General features: G+C 37.5%; 2 protein-coding genes across 3 annotated transcripts in view; one reads left to right on the top strand and one right to left on the bottom strand.

The window, feature by feature from the left end:
- The window catches only part of LOC100892368 (coiled-coil domain-containing protein 153), a 32095-nt gene extending 11864 nt beyond the window's left edge, over nucleotides 1-20231 (bottom strand). Inside the window, exons 1-6 of one of the 2 annotated variants that reach the window (XM_030977819.1) lie at nucleotides 20066-20231; nucleotides 18468-18539; nucleotides 17563-17682; nucleotides 16539-16631; nucleotides 15892-16022; nucleotides 14082-14219 (exon numbers count right to left, since the gene is read on the bottom strand). In XM_030977819.1, coding sequence (XP_030833679.1) covers nucleotides 14091-14219; nucleotides 15892-16022; nucleotides 16539-16631; nucleotides 17563-17682; nucleotides 18468-18539; nucleotides 20066-20126 — 606 coding nt within the window. In that variant the 5' untranslated portion in view covers nucleotides 20127-20231 and the 3' untranslated portion in view covers nucleotides 14082-14090. Of the gene's footprint in view, nucleotides 1-13965; nucleotides 14220-15891; nucleotides 16023-16538; nucleotides 16632-17562; nucleotides 17683-18467; nucleotides 18540-20065 lie in introns of those variants that run through there. The other variant, XM_030977818.1, reaches the window with a different exon arrangement.
- On the top strand, nucleotides 1936-10427 carry LOC587806 (BUD13 homolog). The gene is made up of 7 exons (XM_787514.5): nucleotides 1936-2115; nucleotides 3741-3931; nucleotides 4907-5626; nucleotides 6585-6701; nucleotides 8058-8178; nucleotides 9426-9616; nucleotides 10029-10427. Exons 1-7 carry the CDS (start codon nucleotides 1988-1990, stop codon nucleotides 10202-10204), a joined length of 1644 nt encoding a protein of 547 aa, XP_792607.3. The 5' UTR covers nucleotides 1936-1987; the 3' UTR covers nucleotides 10205-10427.
- Nucleotides 20232-20552: the final 321 nt, after the last annotated feature.

Genomic DNA, 20552 nt, shown 5'->3' on the forward strand with positions numbered 1-20552 from the left:
GTGGACACTGCATGGGACAATAATTAAGTAATATGGAACACGTCCCCCGGCTCGTTCCAAACCTGAGCTAAAGATTGTAATGTTGCCAGATTCTGTGAATCGACAAAAGAAAAAGGCTCCTGTCCTACTTTGCACCACAGTGAGTTAGAATTCACCTTAATATACCCGATCTTCATTATAACATCAAACAACGTCTATGTTATATGATTATCTTGAAATTGATTGGTATATACTCTCTGCTGCTTATATTATCCCAAATATAATTAGTAAAACACAAATTATCGAGAAGCTCTTTTATCTTCAGAATCGGTACAGCATGAATTCCATATAAGTAAATAATGACAAATAGTGATAGGGGTAGAGTGAGCACTAACAACATTTAATATATAAATATATGAAGAGTTTCATTCCAAAAGGATCCACTTTGGGTACTTCTCAGAGTAAATTGCCTTTTTTAAAGTTTCTCCATTTTCCCTTTAGCCATGTACCTTCATGTTGTTATATATGATAAGGTGTCAGGCCCTGGACCAATTATATATGATAAGAAAAATCTACCCTTCTTTTCTGAATTTTACTAAATTGTTTAGATTTTTTATTTTCGTGGATTTAGCTCCTTTTGGAATGAAACATGTTATTGTACCTAAAAAAAAAAAATATTTTCTCAATAAAGTCACTGACATTTTATTCAAATTTAGCAGCAAATTAACCTTTCCTTTTAAATAATAATAGTGATATCACACCTACAAAAAACTTTCAAAAAGAAAGTAAACAACATATCGCAGTTTCATTCCAAAATGAGCTAAATCCATTAAATTCCAAAAGGAGCTAAATCCATGTTTCATTTCAAAAGGAGCTAAATCCACTAAATCTTTAAAAAAATGATTTAAAAAAAATCAGGAATAACTGATAGATTTTTTGTCCTTATCATATGGCGAGACCTTTAACATATATAACAACATGAAGGTACATGGCTAACTGAGGGAAAGAGGATAAATAAAAAAAAGGTCATAGAGTACCGAAGCTGTAACGTCATAAAAATCTAATTTTAGAATTTCTCAATTTTTTCTTCATTTCCGAAAGAGCATCAAAAATAATGTCCAAATGTCGAAAAACAATGAATATGTTAAGTATTGGCTGAGATATGACCATCTGAATAAATATATTTCATATAGGAACTCAGTGTTATATGCTCTGGCTCCTAACCATTCGGATGGTCATATCTCAGCCAATACTTAACATCATTTTGGTTTCGACATTTGGACTTTAATCATTTGATGCTCTTTCGGAAAATGAAGAAAAAAATTGAGAAATTCTAAAATTAGATTTTTGATAACGTCACACTTCACCACTCTATTTACTCAGAAGTACCCAAAGTGGATTCAGCTCCTTTTGGAATGAAACCGATTTGATTTTAGCTCCTTTGGAATGAAACATGATATTGTACCTAATTTTTTTCATACTTCCTGGTAAAATTTTAGAATGTGACATAGTGCATTTTGTCCTCATGTAGGAAATCATTATTTTAAGACAAAAAACTCAATTTGATAAAATATAGATCAAGTTAGCTCTTTTTGGAATCATGCAAGCTCTTCATATATACTCAACACCCCCCCCCCCCCCCCGGCCCCTTGAGGCCCCTTGAGCAAAACCAAAAAAGAGATAAAATTGCGGTGGTTACCGTCTTTTTTTTTTAGCAAGGGTTAGGGGACGGCACCCCCCCCCCCCGCGCCTCCCCTCCCCCACCCTCTGGTTCCGCCACTGTAGGTATATTCTCAAAATTAAGTTATGTTTAGTTTTGATTATTATAAAACTGAATATGGCGTATACAATGCTGAATGAACGCCATTAAACTATTACCAACAACAACTTGGACGAAGGGAGCACCTGAATAATCTAAGGACGAGTTGTAGAGGGATTTCGGAGAATGAGCTGAGAATTAAAACGCAGCGACGTTGAATTTGTGTTCATAAGAAATTGAAAAAAAATCATGTCAGTTATTGATCAAAAAGAATACCTGAAGAGATATCTTTCCGGAGGTGATGCTGAAGAGAAAAATAAGAAAAAGAGAAAGAAGAAACCGGGAGGACATCAGGGTGTAGCTGTGAAAGCTGCAAGGTAAGAACTAAGATCTTGACTTTCAACCGACCAGGCGGAAGGAGCGCATGTTTCCTCGAGTCACTCGCCCGACCGTCCGGCAATACAAGTCGGTACCTGTAGGGTCTGTGCTGTCGGCTCGGCTCCGCATTGTTTAAACCGAAAATTTCTAGCCCACAAATAAGAGGCTAACGAACGAAAGAGACAGAAATGTTCTGTTTAGGCATTGTTTATTCTGCATAACCTGATAACCACATCACTGCATTGTGATTGAATTAACTTACGACTGAATGATTTCTCTTTTCTTCTTCTTCATTTTTGTTGATCAGTGCAGAGCTGCAAACCTTCTACCGCCGGTTTCTGTCGAAATAGTATCTTAAGTTGTTAGTTTTTGGAATTGTACAGATTTTCAGCAATCAGGCGATCAATTTCTTTCATATTTTATTAATCTATCTAGATGTAGGTCTAGTCTAGACAGAAATAACCATCTGATTTGGGTCATTTCTTTAATAAAACTGACATTTGTTGACATTTCCCAATACAGATGGTAACCCAGAGATCTCGTACCGTGGGGGTAGCTAGAGCCAACAATGTACATCTTTTCGTTCAAAACATTTTCTCCCCGATTTTCTTTATTTACATTAGATCTAATTTTCTGATTTCTAAATCAGATGTAAATTAGGTCGGTATGTCATTTGTCCTAATTGCAGTTATCCAAATTTGATAACTTAATATTGAATGTATAATTTACGGACTTACTTATATGAATTATCCAATTTGTATCTCAGAACTGTGAAACGGTACGTTCATGCACGTACTCGAACATAGGGCCAAAATATTTCCGGGTCAACCTACCAAAACATAGCCAAATAGCCAATCAGAGCACTCGTTTCGTGGGAGTTCGTTGGTCAAGCCGGGCTGACTCGTATGTAGCTAAGCTACAGTAGCTATTGGACGTTCAAAAAGAAAAAATGAATATTCATCAACTAAAACCAAGACGGATAATGTTGACGACGAGACTTTCTCGATTTAATCATTAATTTAGGATCTAAATGAGCAAGCTATCGTAAGTCAAATAAGCTATATATATGTTACTTTTAATTTTTATTATAATTGCAGCAGTTATGAGGATATAAAGAGTGAAAATCTTGTTGCATATCTCATTCATCGCGGTCCGGTCGAACTGAACCATTTGTTCCGTACAGTCCCGTACAGTCCCGATAGGCCATACTTCAGTCTCTATAATCGGAGGTCTAGTGGAGCCAGACGTAGTCTCAGTGGAACAACCGACGACTAGAGAGACTGAAGTTTTCGGTCTAGGTCTAGTCTAGATCTAGGCTATAAATGTCTCAGTTTCAGCAATTTTTCATTGAGTGATATTCCACAAAACTTCCACTTCCAACATGACCAGAAGAGTCTACGGTAATTTAGTTATTTAGTTCGAGGTTAAAACTTGGTTAACCATTCTGATGTAAATTCAACTCAGCTTTTTAAGCCTGGGCTGGAGGTAATGAGAGATCATGTTGGTACAATGGTCACTGGAGTCTGGAGTGTAAAATCTGAGTGGCGATGTACAATGTACATGTACAAACACAAGATTTGATCAGCTGATAGAGTTGTTTAATTGGATAATCTTTTTCCCTCAGTGTTCGGGTATTAGATGACGATGTAGACTTCCGGACCCTCGCCCGATCCGATGCTGGAGATGACAAGTCAACCTTACTCGAAGAAGCGGATGAGGCTCCGTTGGTAGCAGATTTTATTGATGAGAGGCCAGAAGATGAAGTGAAGCTAGAGCAGTACAGGAAGAGCGATAAATGGAAGGTCATGACACACGGTAGGTTATACTGCCATTACCATAACATACTCCTTTTTAAATATGACACATGGTTTAGTGGATACATCACTGGACTGTGGATCACAAGCCAGGTCTGCGATTCAAGTCCCGCCATGGCACTAATTTCCTTTGGCAAGATATTAATCTACATTTGCCACACTCTACCCAGGTGACGTAAATGAGTACCTGGCAGGAATTAATTCCTTGAAATGCTAGAGCCCCGTAATTGGAGCCAGGGTAATAATTGTGAATCGCCAGGAGTGTCAAGTCTGACAGACATGAGCGCTATACAAGAACCCATTGTTATGAAAGAAACTACACAAGTGCATACATTTGTCGGATTGTTTAACTTTTCCCCAGTAGATCAACCAGTAGTCAGTAGACCTAGTCACAGGCAAGAGATCTGTTCTGTTTGGTGCAAATGTTCATGAAAATGAACTTGTTCTGAACCTTAATCATATTAATCATTTGAAAAAGGGCCTAAGTTGAAAAGTGACACACCAGACCGTGGACTGTACTTTTCCTGGAAGAAGAAGAAGAAGAAGAAGAAAGTCTTTTCCTAACTTTGTTTTGGGAGGAAGATATGTGCATGACCTGCTTACATGTACTTCACATGGGTAGCATACTGCATACCACAAACTCTCAAAATATTGTATAATTATACTTTAATACATGTACATGTATATCCAGTTATAGAAATGACTCAAAACAGAAACAAAATTCTCTGCATTTATAGTTCCAATAGAGTAATGTGCAGGCCAATCGTCTGCCAATATTTTCACATACTATTTAGTTCATCATTTTATTTTTTATTTTTATTTATTTATTCTCCACTCATAGGATGGATTGCCCTTGTCAGCTATAAGCTGTTTTTCAAAGGGGTCCAAGACAATTATAAGACAATTTTTCTATAGTGTGTCATTTCGTATGAGTTGAACAGCAGCTCTGAACTTTACTTTTACTGTTTGGTTTCAGATGAAGAGGAAGAGGAAGAACTGCCACAGAGTTCATCAATAGGAGGTCAAAGGCCACGCCACGATTCCTCATCAGATGCTTCACCGCCCCGCAGGAGACCTCGTCATGACTCTGGTTCTGACCTCTCCCCTCCAAGAGGCAGACCAGGACCAGGACAGATGTCCAGGACCAGACATGATTCAGACTCTGACGTGTCTCCACCCAGGAGAAGGAACGGCGAGGCCAAGCAGATCCCGAAGGGTCGCCACGATTCGGATCCAGGTTTATCCCCCCCAAGAGCTAAGGTCAAAGGATCAAGGAGGAACCGTCATGATTCTGACTCTGATATTTCGCCTGTGAGGACGAAACGAAAACAGGGAGCAAGACATGACTCGGACTCTGACATTTCCCCGCCGAGGCTAAGAAGACCTAGTCCTAGTGGTGGTAGCAGGAACTCCAACAGTAGAACGAGACACGACTCTGATTCTGATCTATCACCTCCAAGGATATCGAATTCCAAGAGGAGAGACCAAGGTCCGTCCAAATCTGGTAGGTCCAATCGAGACTTGTCTCCAGCCAGAAGGAAAGGGCGTGGCTCGGATGTCGACCTCTCTCCACCCAGGAGAGGGGGAGGAGGGAGCAGGAGGAGGATGGACTCAGATTCAGACCTTTCATCCGATAGAGGGAGACCAAGCAAAGCTGAAGATGGGATGAAGGGGAAACCAAAGAAAACGCTGTCAGGTATAGCCATTTTTTGCCATCACGAATGTCTGAATATTGTAATTCTCGCAGAATTTGTGTTATTCAATATACAACTGTACCACACAAAACTTTGGTGACGTGAAACTTATATGCTATTTCTAAATGAAGACAAATTGCAAATATTTTATTTTGCGGCATGAAACTGTGAATCTGAACTACTCACTTGAATAATTCATGAACATTTGATGTGAACAGAATTGTCTGGTTTACAACTTTACTAGTTACCTTAAAGGTATAGACCAGTTTTGGAAATGCCCCCCTCTCAAAAAATGAAATGGAAGCTCTTATTACCAATCATGTGAAAGAATATGTTTTGACTAATACATGATGATACAAATTTACCAGAGAAACTGCTTACTAATTGATATATTTGGAAAAGATATCGCGCATGTGTCGTGTAGTCCTATAGATGTATACATCTTCCTGTGTACAGTGCTTGTAACTTTACCAAGACAGGGCCAAATTTCTTATCATTTTGATGATTCCAGAACCTTGCAGTACACACCAATACTTATATGTAGTGCTGTAAGTCAGACGCCATGTTCGTTTTCGGTTTGGTTTGGCAGAATTCTGCAATTTTTCACCCAAACTTAGTTTGGTTCGGGGTTCGGTAATATAATAGCAAGCAGCGTTATAGCTACGGTGGTCGGCACTAGGCGGGCTGGCCGGCCTGGCCCAACCAGCACAGAGGACTTCTGCCCACTCATGATGAAAAACAATGCTTCCGATCAGCATGAAATTTACATTAAAAAACTGCTCTAAACGTAACTATTTGTGAAGAAAAGTGCTACATACATTCGTATTTCCGTCTTGAATCGTGTTTTATTTGCAATTTTAAAAGTATCAAGTTTTCAATTTGTCAATAGATGATATTTTTCATATTTCATTGCTCACAACCTCACTGTCTATGTGCTATTTCATTTGTCATCATTGGTAGGAGCTAAGGCTGGTCTATCAGATGCAGCAGCCTTACGGAGAGAAAATGAAGCGACCAGGCGTAGAACCAACGAGGCTTACTCCAGACTTGATGATGACGTCAGTGGCAAAAATGCAGGTCAGTGTAAAATTTGCTAACACTTTTATATGTATTTATTTATTTTCATTTATTTCGGTTTAAAAAGACATATACATGATTCAAAGGTCCAAAGACCAAAACTGATCATGTTTACAAATTATACAATACAGTTATGAATACAGTAAATAAACAATAGTGAGCCAAACAAAAAGGTATGACAAGTACAATATGTTAAAAAAGATGACAAAAATAATACATTTCCATCAATGCAATACCAAAATAAACTAAGAGAAACACTAGTGAAAGACCTGAGATCTTTGCCCTTTTTTGTATAATGACACAATTTTGTTAACCAATTCTCGCTACCACATGTACAGTGTAGCAATATACATTCTCATAATGCATTGCGCCTCTGATACCTCTGCGATTTTGCAGACACATTCACTTTTGATGATTCTAAAACACGTATTCTACTATACCATGATATGCTAATAATTTGTTTTTGCCATTCTAAATCTTGCTCCATAGATATAAATTTGGAAAAAAACACAAGCAGTAACCATATTTACTAATTAAAAGTAATATACCAGCATTGGCAAACGACAGCGCTTGAAGAAAATCTCTCTAAAAAAAATTTGGCACTCTGCAACGCCTTTATACAGAGACTACATGTATTCAGGGATAAGACCAGGGCCGGTATTCAATTCAATACTTAGCATAAGTAAGAAATTTACTAAGTAAATGGCTAAGTTAAGTAATTGACTTACAGGTATCTCGTATTCAAATCGCATTTTAGACTTATACTTACGTAAGACAAAATCTAAGTAAAATACTTACTGATAAGCATTGTGACGTCACACGGTCAATCAAAAGGAATGCGCAACTGATGCATTGCAATAAATGCGCGCTGATATAATTGTGCGCAGGATATAATACTGCGTAAGAAAACCATATGCCTGCCAATCAAGGCCACCAAATAATTGGCTTAAGTCTGGTATGCAGTTGGCTTAGATTTAGAGTAAAATACTTAGCCAAAATTGTGAATTGAATACCATAAATTGCTAAGTATTTTATCCAAGTCAAATACTAAGTAAAAAGCTTAAATTTTGTACTTGAGTATTAAATTGAATACGGGCCCAGGTCCTCACAGTGCTCATGGGTTAGAGAGAGTGGTGATCAGGTTTTCATGTCATTCTATCTTTGCCTTCATACAGAAACAGTGCTTTTTAATATGGAATCGAGAGAGTGGTGATCAGAGTTTCATACATCATTCTATCTTTGCCTTCATACAGAGACTATATTCAGGGATAAGACCGGATCCTCACAGTGCTCATGGGTTAGAGAGAGAGTGGTGATCAGATTTTCATACATCATTCTTTCTTTGCCTTCATACAGATACGATATTCAGGGATAAGACTGGTAGGAGGAGAGACCTGAAGGAGGAGAAACGTCTCAAGAAAGAAGAAGAGGCTAAAAAAGCTGAAGAAGATGAGAAATTCTTGGAGTGGGGTAAAGGGTAAGTTGTGTTTAACCAAGTCGCAACAATTATTCCCTTTTTTTTTAATAGTGGCAGACGATTACACATCTACATGTATGTGTACGTATACCGGTAGTGACACGAGTGCATGTTGCAATTATTGAATTATGATAAACAAATGATAACATAAAGTATGGAATGTATTAGATTGCATCCTATTGGCTGCGAAGCTATCAAGTGAAATTCAACGTTTTGTTGCTTGTGCACAACCCTTTTCTTGCACAATATGTCACAACCAAAGTAAAATAGAATGCGCATCACTCTTCTCTGTGCATACCTATCATTGCATTGTCTAAGCCATGCAGTCACAAAATGTAAGGCTACATGAAACTCACCGAGAAGGCTGTCAACTCAACACAAAAACGTGGCAGGATATCTCACATGCCCTTGAATTTTATTTATCAAATATTGCATGCATATCATTGTTCAATATAACATATGTCCTCTTTTAGATTCATAATTTCCCTCACAAGATGATATTTCAACCTTTGTTAGATATAACACCCCTCAGGGAAATTCTGAAATTGTCGTTTCATACATTTTAATCCATTGAAGTCCAGAGCATTCAATGTTTGTGCGGTCAAACCACCTGTCTATAACGACCAAATGTTTAGTTTCCCTTGGAAATGGTTTCTCATTGAAACATGTACTAAAGGAACCTGTCTACAAAGACCACTTTTTGTGTTTCCTAGGGCGGTGGCTATATACAGGTTTGACTGTATAGTAGGATGGTGGCTATATACAGGTTTGACTGTATAATATATTTTTGTGTAGCAAATATAATTTTTGTTGATACAAATACAATGTCTTTATGAAGTTTGAAGTTTATTTATTCCACATTTTACATAGAAAAACAGTTTATATTCTTTCTTTTTTATACAAGCGTATATTATTATAAGAATAGATTTCACATAAGAAGGAAAAAAAGAAAAAAATAAAGATTTCAAATCAAATATAATGTACGAAAATAAGTACGAAATTTAGAAATATGTATATATAACAGGCTAGGTAGAACAATATAGAATGTGGGGAGAAACGAAAAATAGAAATAAAGAGTAAAGAGAATAATAAAATGGTGATAAGAAGGAGAAGGTGAAGAAGGGAAGAGAGAGGAAGAAGAGGAAGACGAAAAAGAAGTGGAAGAAGAAGAAGCAGAAGAAGAATAAGAGAAAGCAAATTAATGAAATCAATGGCATTGTGGCATTTTGCGTTGTGCTCTTTTGCAGCGTGGCCCAGGTCAAGAATCAGAAGAGCAGTATAGAGGACACAATGAGAGAGATGGCCAAGCCTTTAGCCCGGTACAAAGACGACCAGGACCTGGACCAGATGCTAAAGGAACAGGACCGGGCAGGAGACCCCATGCTGGCGTTCCTAAAGAAGAAGGAATCAAACGCAATGGCAAAAGCTGGTATTAAAGGTACGCATTGCAAGAACTCTTAGTGACCCATGTTTGGCAGGGCTTTGAGGTTCATCAGGGGTCGTTTGGGTCATTCTCAGGGTCAATGGAGGTCACTTAAAGAAGAAGTAATCAACGCCATGCAAAAGCTGGTATTAAAGGTACGCATTACAAGAACTTTTAGTCACCCATGTTTGGCAGGGCTTTGAGGGTCATCAGGGGTCATTCAGGGTCAAAGGAAGGTCACTTCTAGGGCCAGGGCGGGGGGGGGGGGGGGGGGGGGGGGGGGGGGCGTTGTGAACCATCTGTTGGAGTAAGATATACAAGTGATGGTCCTAGTAAGATGGCGTGATCATAATATTTACATTACTAGATTATGCTGAGAAAAATTTGATCGCATAATTTAATTATCTCTTCATTTGTTGTTGTACAGTGAAACCCAAATATCGAGGACCGAAGCCTCCACCAACCCGATTCAACATCCAACCTGGATACCGATGGGATGGGGTCGATAGATCCAGCGGATTTGAGAAGAAATACTTCCAGAGGATGTCGGACAAAAAGGCTACTTCAGAAATTGCTTATAAATGGAGCATTGAAGACATGTGAATAAGCATCACCAAGATTGGCAAAGATATTTCATGCCTAGTTATGTCATTGGGAGTGTCGTGGCCGAGTGGTTTAAGGCGCTGGACTGGAGATGCGAAGGTCGAGGGTTTGAATCCAGACACGGCACTATTATCCTTTGGCAAGATATTAACCTGCACTTGCTACTCTCCACCCAGGTGTTAAATGGGTACCCAGTAGGATGCGACCGTCACTGTTGGTCAAACAGTTTTTTGAGCGTCAAGTAATGCCTGGCTGGAATGCTCCCCAGGGAGTGGAGATTGTGCACACATTGTGTGCGGGCAAGCACTGAATCCAATGACCGGGGTAATAGTATATCTGTAAAGCGCTTCGAGACCTTGTATTAAGCGTTATATAAGAGCTAAATATTATTATTAATACTATTATTGTTTTGTTTGAAGAAGAAAACAAAATTTAGTCACTGAATTTATTTGAGATGCTAATTAAATTCATGTACAAACTGAATCTTTGACGCTCATCAAGTGTTTATGAATTTTTGCTTGTGGTTCACGTTTGCAAAAGCTTCAAGCACCAAGATAATTGAATCACAACTGACGTGATACTGGATTTTTGCAAGTTTTGAGATTTCCCCTGCATAAAAGTCATTTTTCTTTACAAGTCCTATCACAACAGGTCCTTGTTATAGGCCTACAATATAAAAATGACAGTTTTTTGTTTATAAATTACTGTAAAAGAACAGCAATCCATGACCAGAGCTGCCAACATTTGATTTGGGTAATCAGGGAGATTTCTGAGAGAGCAGCATCGAACGACTTCATTGTTGGCGGGAACCAAGAATGGCCTTTTAGTGCCCCTGGTGGGGGGGGGGGGGGGGGGGGGGGGGGGGGGCAGGGGGCAGGCCCCCAAAAGCTCTTGGTTTTAAGCCTCTTTGAAACCCTTTTAGAACACATTTTTTCAATGATTTCTCAAAATGGAAGGCTTTGATATGGCACATTTTATTTGCATACAATTGATAACATATGAACTTCACATCATATTTCAGACTATGAACTCCTGTTACCTCTATTGTGAAATGGGGGATGTACTTGTGGAAGGCAAGGACTGGGGTGTGCTTGAGGGTTTTCCTTGAAGTGACTGGTAGGTTGCTTGCTTGAGTTTGCTAAGGAGGTCCTTGCTATACTCCCTTTGGTAGCATGGGACATCTGACCATTGCATATTGTTTTAAAAGATTCAAAAGTTTCATGAATAATTTGGAATCCTGTAATAACATTCTGTTCATAACAATAAGGATATTATTGCTTTCTTGGTCTTTCATTATCTCACAATCCAATAATGATGTAATTTCCATTGACATCCATTGATGCCAAACTTTTTGCTCTCCATAAATTTTTTGCGGGCTCTTAGAATATATTTTGAATCCAAGATATTGTGCAGCAATAAGCCAGAACATCCCCTAGCACAAAACTGTTGAATGTTTCTCCTCCAATCAAATACAAGCCCTCCAGCTCCAAAGAAGGTTCTGATTGTTTGAATGGATTTTATCTGTAAAATGTTGATAAATCATAATTTCTCTTTTAATGCCAATGGTTGTCAACATTTGTATAGTATCACTTCAAGTTGTTTTATAGTAAATACTATTTCTAAAGAAAAAAAAAAGTATTTTTTTAAGGTATTTATGTATTCGTAGAAGGTCTGTGGAAGAGAACAGGATGCAAGAATTAACGAGAAGGGATGTCGTTAGAGCCAGACAAAAGTTTTGGCAGAGAGAGAGAGAGAGACATAGAGATACAGACAGTTGGAAAGGGCAAGAAAATGTGGGAGAAGTTGAGAATGGAAAGAAGAGGGAGCTAAAGAGAAAAGAAGAATGTGATAGAGAGTATATTAAGAAGTAAATATAAAGTACAACATAGTATAGTAATAATGACTGCTATGAGAGACATAGTTGTTTGTATACACTCAAGCCGAGAGCCTATAAAAACAACTATGCCTCGAATATTAAAGCAGTCATTATAACTTGAATATACCGAAAAGGGTCCTAGAATACATGTGCGACCTACCAATCATTGGTAATCAAGTTTGTTTACGCTATCGAGACCTAGTTTTAATAGGATGTCTGATCACGCACCACTCAAGTTTGTGTGCTAAAATCCTTCCCATTGAAATTACTGTGTTGTCCCTATCAGCATTGTCAAATATATTCATATCACATTTTCTGATAAACTCTTAAGCACTTTGTACGACTACATTAGATTGTGAAAATTTTCATTGGAAATAACTTGAGACAGAATGAACACCAGAAAAGATGAAGATATTTCATGTTTAGATTTTAATATAAATATTTACAATCTACATAAATACAAATCAGTTTGAATATTTTCATCTATAATATATAACAAATGGCCGAAAAAATACCTACTGTACACATCAAAAACATCAATTAAATAACTATACGTTACTTGATTTGTCAAACTGGCATGTTGGTAGTCGGTTGTAAACAATATAACACACTCGTAAGATATTACAATGTAAACGAATCGTGATTCGTGACCCTAAGGTTGCATGTTAAACAGTTTGCTTACAACTTGAGAAAAAGAGCAGAAACCATTGTCCATCTGTCCCACTAAATCCAACTTTTGCTTCACCTTTCATAGTAAACCTAATCCTGAGAAAACAAGGACTGCTAAAAATGACATGATTGAAGAAACCTAATACAAACATTTAGTTGTTCGCGATGTAATGCTGCATACAATTTTGCATATCTTTATTTTATTAGTAATTTGAAAATATATCTTTCATAAAAATAAACTCCATATTTTGAAACTGATTATTCTCATAGAACTGACAATTTATATACACAGCAGAGATTGTTTGCATAATAATGACAATTACTATACATAACAGTGCTTGCTCGCATACTAATGACAATAAATATACATACGAGCCTCTTTTCCAAAGAATAAAATCTGGTATTTGATTCCCTTTTTTGATTGAGTTCAATATTTTGTTTTCTCTGTAAATTGATATAGAATTAGGATGCATGCTAAGAGGGATTTTCTCAGGATATTTAACTCTGTGCATGCACAGGAGCATTTATTCATAAGCAGTGCTGACTGCTGGCTTAAACGGCTTGCACTCATGTAAATTTCACTGTCGAAATATTTCATTGAATGTAAATGTATAATAATAATATCGGCTTTCTTTCGTGTTATATCAGACATATTGCATTCGGCTAGCATGAAATAAAAAATTTTTGAGAAGAATGCAATGTATCTGATATACCACTATAAAGGGCAGCCAATATTATATAATTCAGCTAATCAATATAATGGCACATAAAAACATATTTTTTCCACAAAGGACTACTGTACATCCCGTCTGCAATCCGTTCCCACAATCAAAAACTTTCTACCCAGGTAAATTGGATTTCTTTTGGCGTTTTTTGTAACTGAAGAATAAAATGTGGACTGGTTTATAAATTAGGGCTCTTGTTCAATACTTTTAGATATCTTTCATTTAAGTGTATACATACTTAAACAACAAGGGTAAACATGAATAATTTATTTGTGAACTGTATTAAATAAATCTAATACAATGGCATTCTTTGGGTTACAGGTAAAGGAATGTTAGGAAAATAAAGAATAACATAAGAACGCTGCCCACAGCTAGAACCCAAGTCTGCTTTGGGTTCCGTGCCAGCCTTTTAATACGCGAGCACGTACGGGTGCATCAATTAGTGTAATCCAACGTCTCTTTTTATGTTAGTCGAGAGTGCTTTTTTACCATAGCTTGTAATATCTCTTTATATACAAATAGTATTTGCAGCTCGTTTCTCTTTTTTTGAAGAGCAAAGTGGAACCTGTACCATACAGAGAGAAAAAAATGTTGATGATTGGTACACTTTAAACATCTAAATATCTAGAGGATTTAAACCGAATTCTAATAACTTTTGTTTGTGTTGCATGTGAATGGTCCTGGATTCATCTAGCCATTGTATCTTGGCATTGTTTAACTTGTCAACCATGTTATCCATTGCTTCCTGTATGCAAAAAAACAAACAAAGAAAAAGAAAACAAAATAGATAAACAATGAGATATGAATCAAGTGAAATATGGTCCTATAACATTACTAGGAAGGCAATTTCAGTTGCAGAGGTGTCGGACTGTAGGTAATTTTGGATTCAGCAGCGTTACGCCGCCACGTCATATTCTTGTGTGCGCTCTAATTGCCACATTCCCTGACGGATTTCTTTCAAATTTTGTATAGGGGTGTACCTTGGAATAATGATACACACCTATAATTTTTGTTGATGCTGCCTCTAGTGTTCTGACTTCTATAGGGTAAAAGGCCATATTTTTGTGGATGGTTTGTGTGCGCTCTATATAGGCCACATTTCTCAGCTAGTGGGTCTTGTTCAAATTTTGAACGACGGTGTATCTTGGTTTAGTCTACAAGCCTATACATTTTGGTGATGCTGCCTCCAGTGTTCCGTCTTTTATAGGGTCAAAGCCGTAAAAAACATACTACTTGGCAGCTCTGCAAAGGTCATATTTTGGTGGCTGTCTGTTGTGCGCTGTAACTATCACATTTCTTGACAGATTTTTCTATAGAGATATCTACACACATATTGTTTTTGGCGATGCTGCTCCTAGTCTTAACAATAGTCTGAGTCACTGGTGGCGATCTCTACGTCATCCTTTTGTTTCAGGGAGGGGAAGAGGGGATCTTTGCCCCTCCTTAAAACATAAGGATGACACAAATTCAATGTTGCTGCCACTGCCGGGGATACATTCACATTGCGCGGCAATATAGATTGCAATATTTCCAGTTATTATTATTATTATTATTCATGGCTGAAAGTATGCACTGACATTACTTATCACCTTTTTTGGTAGTCTTGTCAAGGAGAAATTGCCCTGAAACACATTATTTCAGCCCCCCTCCCCCCCCCCCCCCATGATAGGGATTGGATCAAGGGTGTTATGCACTTCATATACAAAAAAGGAAGACACTTTAATAGATGCAAGGGAAAATTCTTGTTGAAATATGAAGGACAAAAATCAAAGACACACATTGGCAGTGCCAAATACCAAAAGTGAATAAATGAGTAATAAATTTAAAATAAATTATTTTTGCCTCTATCCAAAAAAAAAAGAAGAAAAGATCAATTTTCCTCAAATATTAATTACAAAGAAAAAATATGATAATTAATCATAATATTGAATACTTTTATAATAGCATCCATATCCACCATGCAAGGTGCTGAAGGCGCTCATACAGAGATGCCAACCAGTACGATTAAATTTTTTTATTAACCCATAAAAACAGCGGAATCGCTTAAAACATGTACAAGTAAAACCCCACAACCCCAACAAAAACTTTGCTTTACAAATTTTTCATTAAATTTCAATGAAAGAGCAAACCGGGCCAGTGGAAGTGTCGAGTTTTCGTGAAAATCTGATTTTTCTCTCGAAAACTGATTTTTTTTTTTTTAAGATACTCGGTCTGTTTTTTTGTGTCAAGAGGTTGGCATCTCTGCTCATACATGTATATTACTCTGGCTTTGATAAGCTACAAAAAAATACCACCACTAACAACAAAACATCCATGTACGTGTGTATAATGCCCAAAGGGTAATTAGGAACAAACTTTACATGGAAATTGTTATCAACATTTCTTCATTATTGTGATTGCTGTCCATGGGTACTCACCTCCAGCATATTCTCGTACGAATATTCCATCGTCTTTATCTTCTCCTCCAACTCTCCGATCGTCTCGTTTTTCTCCTTTGTTATCTTCTCTTTCTCTGCTGTGGTTGCCTTTAGGTTTTCACTAGTTTTTGCTGTAGGACAAAGTTAACAGAATACAGTAATGAAATTCTTTGAAAAATCTGGCAATTTTGTGTACAACCAAAACCTAATGCAATTATCATAGATACAGAGAGAGACGGACAGATACAATGGAAGAGCGACAGAAAAAGAGAAAGAGAGAGAGAGAGAGAGAGAGAGACAGATACAGAGAGATATTTAAAGGGAGAGAGAAAGATATATAGAGAGAAAGATACCCAGAGAAAGAGAAAAAAAAAGAAAGAGAGAGTGAGAGTGAGAGAACAAGACACAGATACAGAGAGAGAGAGAACAAGTTGTTTCTTCTCAGAGAACATTCATGTACACTGTACAGTACATGCATTTTTAGCCTAATATGTTATCATCACCTTTTAAAACTGACTAAAACAAAACAAGCCGTCGAAAAATATTCTTGTAATTTATAACTGTTTGCCTGAAATAAGTACTTCCCATTGGTATCAACTACGGTCCTTCATACGTACTACCAATTTTTCAATGTCAAAACCACTTACTCAATGCACTTGTGACCTTTTGCAGCTCAACCTCTAGCCTTCTCACATGAGCGTCCATTTCAGTTTGCTTTGTCTTATACTGACGAGTCATATCTGAAGATAAAAGGGTCATAAATATTAAAGTAGTCAGTAACATTACCAAACATTTACAGATACCATTACCAACTTTTCTATCTTTTTAAGTATGTGGATAAATGATTTGTGCTAATCTACATTTCTTGGGAAAGTGACATGATTATATTTACATCTAAAATTATTCATCAAAGGCCCTAATTCAACCAGTCCATCTTTCATTCTTGACTTACAAGAAACACAAACAACTTGAAATTTACAAGGAGTATTATGAATATTCTAGCTGTTAACTGTACATTATACATTTTCTCTCAAATATAAAGAATGTTTTAGAAATTCCACAATAAATTCTACAGGTTTATCTTTTCTTTCCTGCTTTCACAAACATGCTAAAAAGCATGTAAGTCTGCAAAAACTTATTCCATAAATTAAATGTGTTTGTGTTACTCTCTTTAATGTTAGCTTTACAGATCATACTTATTAGTTCCCCTTTTCGTGTAAGGACATTGCTTCACTTAATGGCCGCTGGGACAACAGCACCACTGCCCCTAGAAACAATGTATTAGGCGCGTTATAAATGCGATCTATTATTATTATTATTATCAAAATGGTCAACAGCCAATCCAATGCCACGATTTCAGTAGCTTATAACAATTATCCTATCTGTTATTGATGACAAGTTTTATGAAACAGAGTCCAGGATGGACTTTCTCATTTAGAATCCATTGTGGACCTCCCTGGTCTTATGGTGTAAATGTTTTTGGATTTCATATCAACCTTGCCAACTTCTGGGACCCATTTCACGAAGCCTTTTTTCAATGACAAATGACAAATATCATTTACAAATCTGCTGATAACCAATCATAACCAAGGATTTCTGTAGCTTGTAACAACAACTGTCATTTGTCACTGATGACAAGTTTTGTGAAACACCCCCCTGGATACCACTTACCAGCCATTACATCTTTTTGGTCTGATTTTTGCTGCTCCACATCTCCCTCTGCAGCCTTCATGCGTGTCTTCCATTCTTCAGATTGGGCCTGGGAGCGGCGCGAAATATCCCTCCTGTTATCTACACAGTCACACAGAAAGATGAATATACAACACTTTTGTGAGTGAATTATCTGTGTATCAGTCCTCTACTTCACATGTATTTTAAAGGTTAAGACCAGTTATGGTCATGCGATTGCATTGTGAAAGAAACGTTGTGGAATCGATCAGAAAAGGTTGATCATCTAGCATCTAGCATCTGCAAGGTTCTGGAATCATGAAAATGATAAGAAATTTGGCCCATTCTTCGTAAAGTTACAAGCACTATACACAGAAAGATGTATATGGGACTACCCTATATCTCTCACAGACCATGAGAGAAACAAATTTACCAAATATATGAATTAGTAGGCGGTTTCCCGGCAAATTTTTTATCACCATGTATTAGTCAAAACATATTCTTTCACATGATTGGTAATGAGAGCTTCCATTTAATTTTTTGAAATTGGGGCGTTTCCAATACTGGTCTTTACCTTTAAAACCATTTCGACTAGTAAAAGCACAAAAATCCACAGTTGTTGCTGTCCCCCAAAGAATAAAGAATTTAATACACATTTATCAAGAAAAGATTATCATAACAATAAACTGGTATTGAAGAGTATTTTTTTTTTACAAGGACGTTTCAATACTGTCCCTGTTATATATATCTTTCTATACCTTCAAAAAATATTTTAAAAATATTTAAAAACTCACCTCTTTAGTTAACAACATAATCATAAAGCACATTTGAACATGTACAGGGCGTATATGGAAAATGCGCTAGATATAAATACTTTATTATTATTATATATATTGTCATGTGCTTACCTAAATGGTCTTTCAAAGCATCTATCTCCAGCAATGTCTTCTTGTATTTATCCTCAACGGTCAGCTCACCATCTGCAACAGAGATAAACAAGATTGAAAGAGTGTGAGGACATGTGGAAGCGGAGGTATCATGGTATAGTGGTTCATTCACTTGACTCTCAAGCCAAGGGTTGAGGGTTCAAACACTCCAGCAAAGCATAGAGAGTCAATGCTAATGTGTATTGCACCTCTATAGCACTGCACTACGTGTTAATAGGCAGCATTTGAATACATGTGTAGTCAATACACTCACAACACGCAAATGCACACAATCATGCCAATGCGGCTGCTCGGCAAAGTTGACAGTAGACTCACAATTTGAATTATTAAATTATTCGTTCTAACATCGGAAAGTTGAAAAATTGTATGTTATACTGCTATTTAGGTGTCATCAATTGTCACTAAAGTACCTATTTTGAGTGAAGATAGATCTAGTGGTGTTTGAAATGTTGAGAGTCAAAAGCACAGCTTTTAAATCACAGCCAGGATAGTAATGCACCTATGTGTATGTGTGGGTTCGAACCACAGCCCAGCTGTTTCGTCCTTTAATTGGCAAGCCCTTAACCCGGCCTCCATCAACTTCAGAGAACTATACTGTAGACTAGATCTAGACCTATGTCAAATTAAAGGAAAATCTAACTGTGTTGGACAACTACTCTGAAAGAAAGAAGAAATATCACAGAACCAGACTGGTGAAAGTTTGAGGGAAATCAGAGAAAATTACAGGAAAATTACACCTTCGGAGGTCTAGTGGAGCCAGACGTTGATACCTTCTTTGAACACTCGACTAGCAACACAAGAGGCCACAGTCTAAAGATCGTAAAACAAAGATGCTCAACGAAGATTAGACAGGATGCATTCAACCAACGTGTCATCAATGACTGGAACACACTTCCTGAAGAGGTAGTCACTGCTACCACGGTGAATTTAAAGCCAGACTGGATCGAGTATGGAAGGACAAGCGTTTCTGCTCCCCATATGCATGAGTAGAATACCCGACGCAGAACTGAGCCAGACAAACTACTAAGAAGACACCCAACTACGAGAAGGAAGAAAATGAAATTGAACTGGAAGCCCGACTGCTGAGAACACAGCATTCTCCCAGAATCTCGGGTAAAGGTAAAGGTAATGGAGACTGAAGCTTTCGGTCTAACTTTGAAGTTGCATGATATAGGTCTAGAATCATGTGTGGCACTTCAAATCGGTTGAAAATGTATTGTCACTGTGATGTAGCCCAAGACAACTTTCCTATTTGTTTCAACATGCAACCAAACACAATTCACAATTCACTAACACATTTTCTAGGTATAACCTCGACATCAATTTAAAAAATCACATCAAATGTTATTATCGTCGCTACGCCTACGGAAGCGGAACAAGGACAGCGACTCACGGAGGAGCGGCGGGGCACAAACCCACTGCAAGACGCAATTATTCTCTTCGCTCTCTCGGGCACTCTCTCGCTACATAAATATTAATTGTCTTCAGACTTGCATGCAGAGCACGCCAGCACGTAAGCATTTGTCATGGAAATAATTGTAATTCAAAAACGTACTTACCATTCTTCTTCTTCCCTTTCTTCTTGCCCTTCTTTCCCTTTCCCTTCTTCTTTGGAGGCATTTTGTTTAGATGATAAACTCGTTTGGCGGATAAATTAGAACTTCTCGAGCACAGACAGGGTTACGGCAAGCTACTCAGTTAGCAACGAATTCTCCACTAATGCGCATGCGCATTCCAATTAGATAATTGCCCGTCTAACAGGTGCATCATTTATGAATGAGTGTTCATGTGATTAATACCCCCCCCCCCCCCCCCCCCCCCCATGTAATGGTACAAGATATCATTTGTGGAGATTTTTATGAGCATTATTGGTACAGTATTATTAACCACTATACATGTATACACGCCTTGATGAATATTATTCTTTTCTTTAGCTCTCTCTCTCTCTCTCTCCCTCTATATTATATAGCTTCCTCCTGAATGCTTGAATTTGCTCCACTTGTTTTGTTTCCTGTGTTAATTTCTCTCTGTCACTGTGTCCATCAT

Source organism: Strongylocentrotus purpuratus, unplaced genomic scaffold, assembly GCF_000002235.5.
Source record: "Strongylocentrotus purpuratus isolate Spur 01 unplaced genomic scaffold, Spur_5.0 spur5_scaffold_1, whole genome shotgun sequence".
NCBI classification, from domain to species: Eukaryota; Metazoa; Echinodermata; class Echinoidea; order Camarodonta; family Strongylocentrotidae; genus Strongylocentrotus; species Strongylocentrotus purpuratus.

Excerpts from the sequence above, each read along its gene's own strand:
- LOC587806 (XM_787514.5), top strand. The coding sequence starts at position 1,988 with ATGTCAGTTATTGATCAAAAAGAATACCTGAAGAGATATCTTTCCGGA. Across the intron at positions 5,627-6,584 it reads ACCAAAGAAAACGCTGTCAG|GAGCTAAGGCTGGTCTATCA; the intron begins GTATAGCCATTT and ends CATCATTGGTAG. Across the intron at positions 6,702-8,057 it reads CGTCAGTGGCAAAAATGCAG|ATACGATATTCAGGGATAAG; the intron begins GTCAGTGTAAAA and ends GCCTTCATACAG.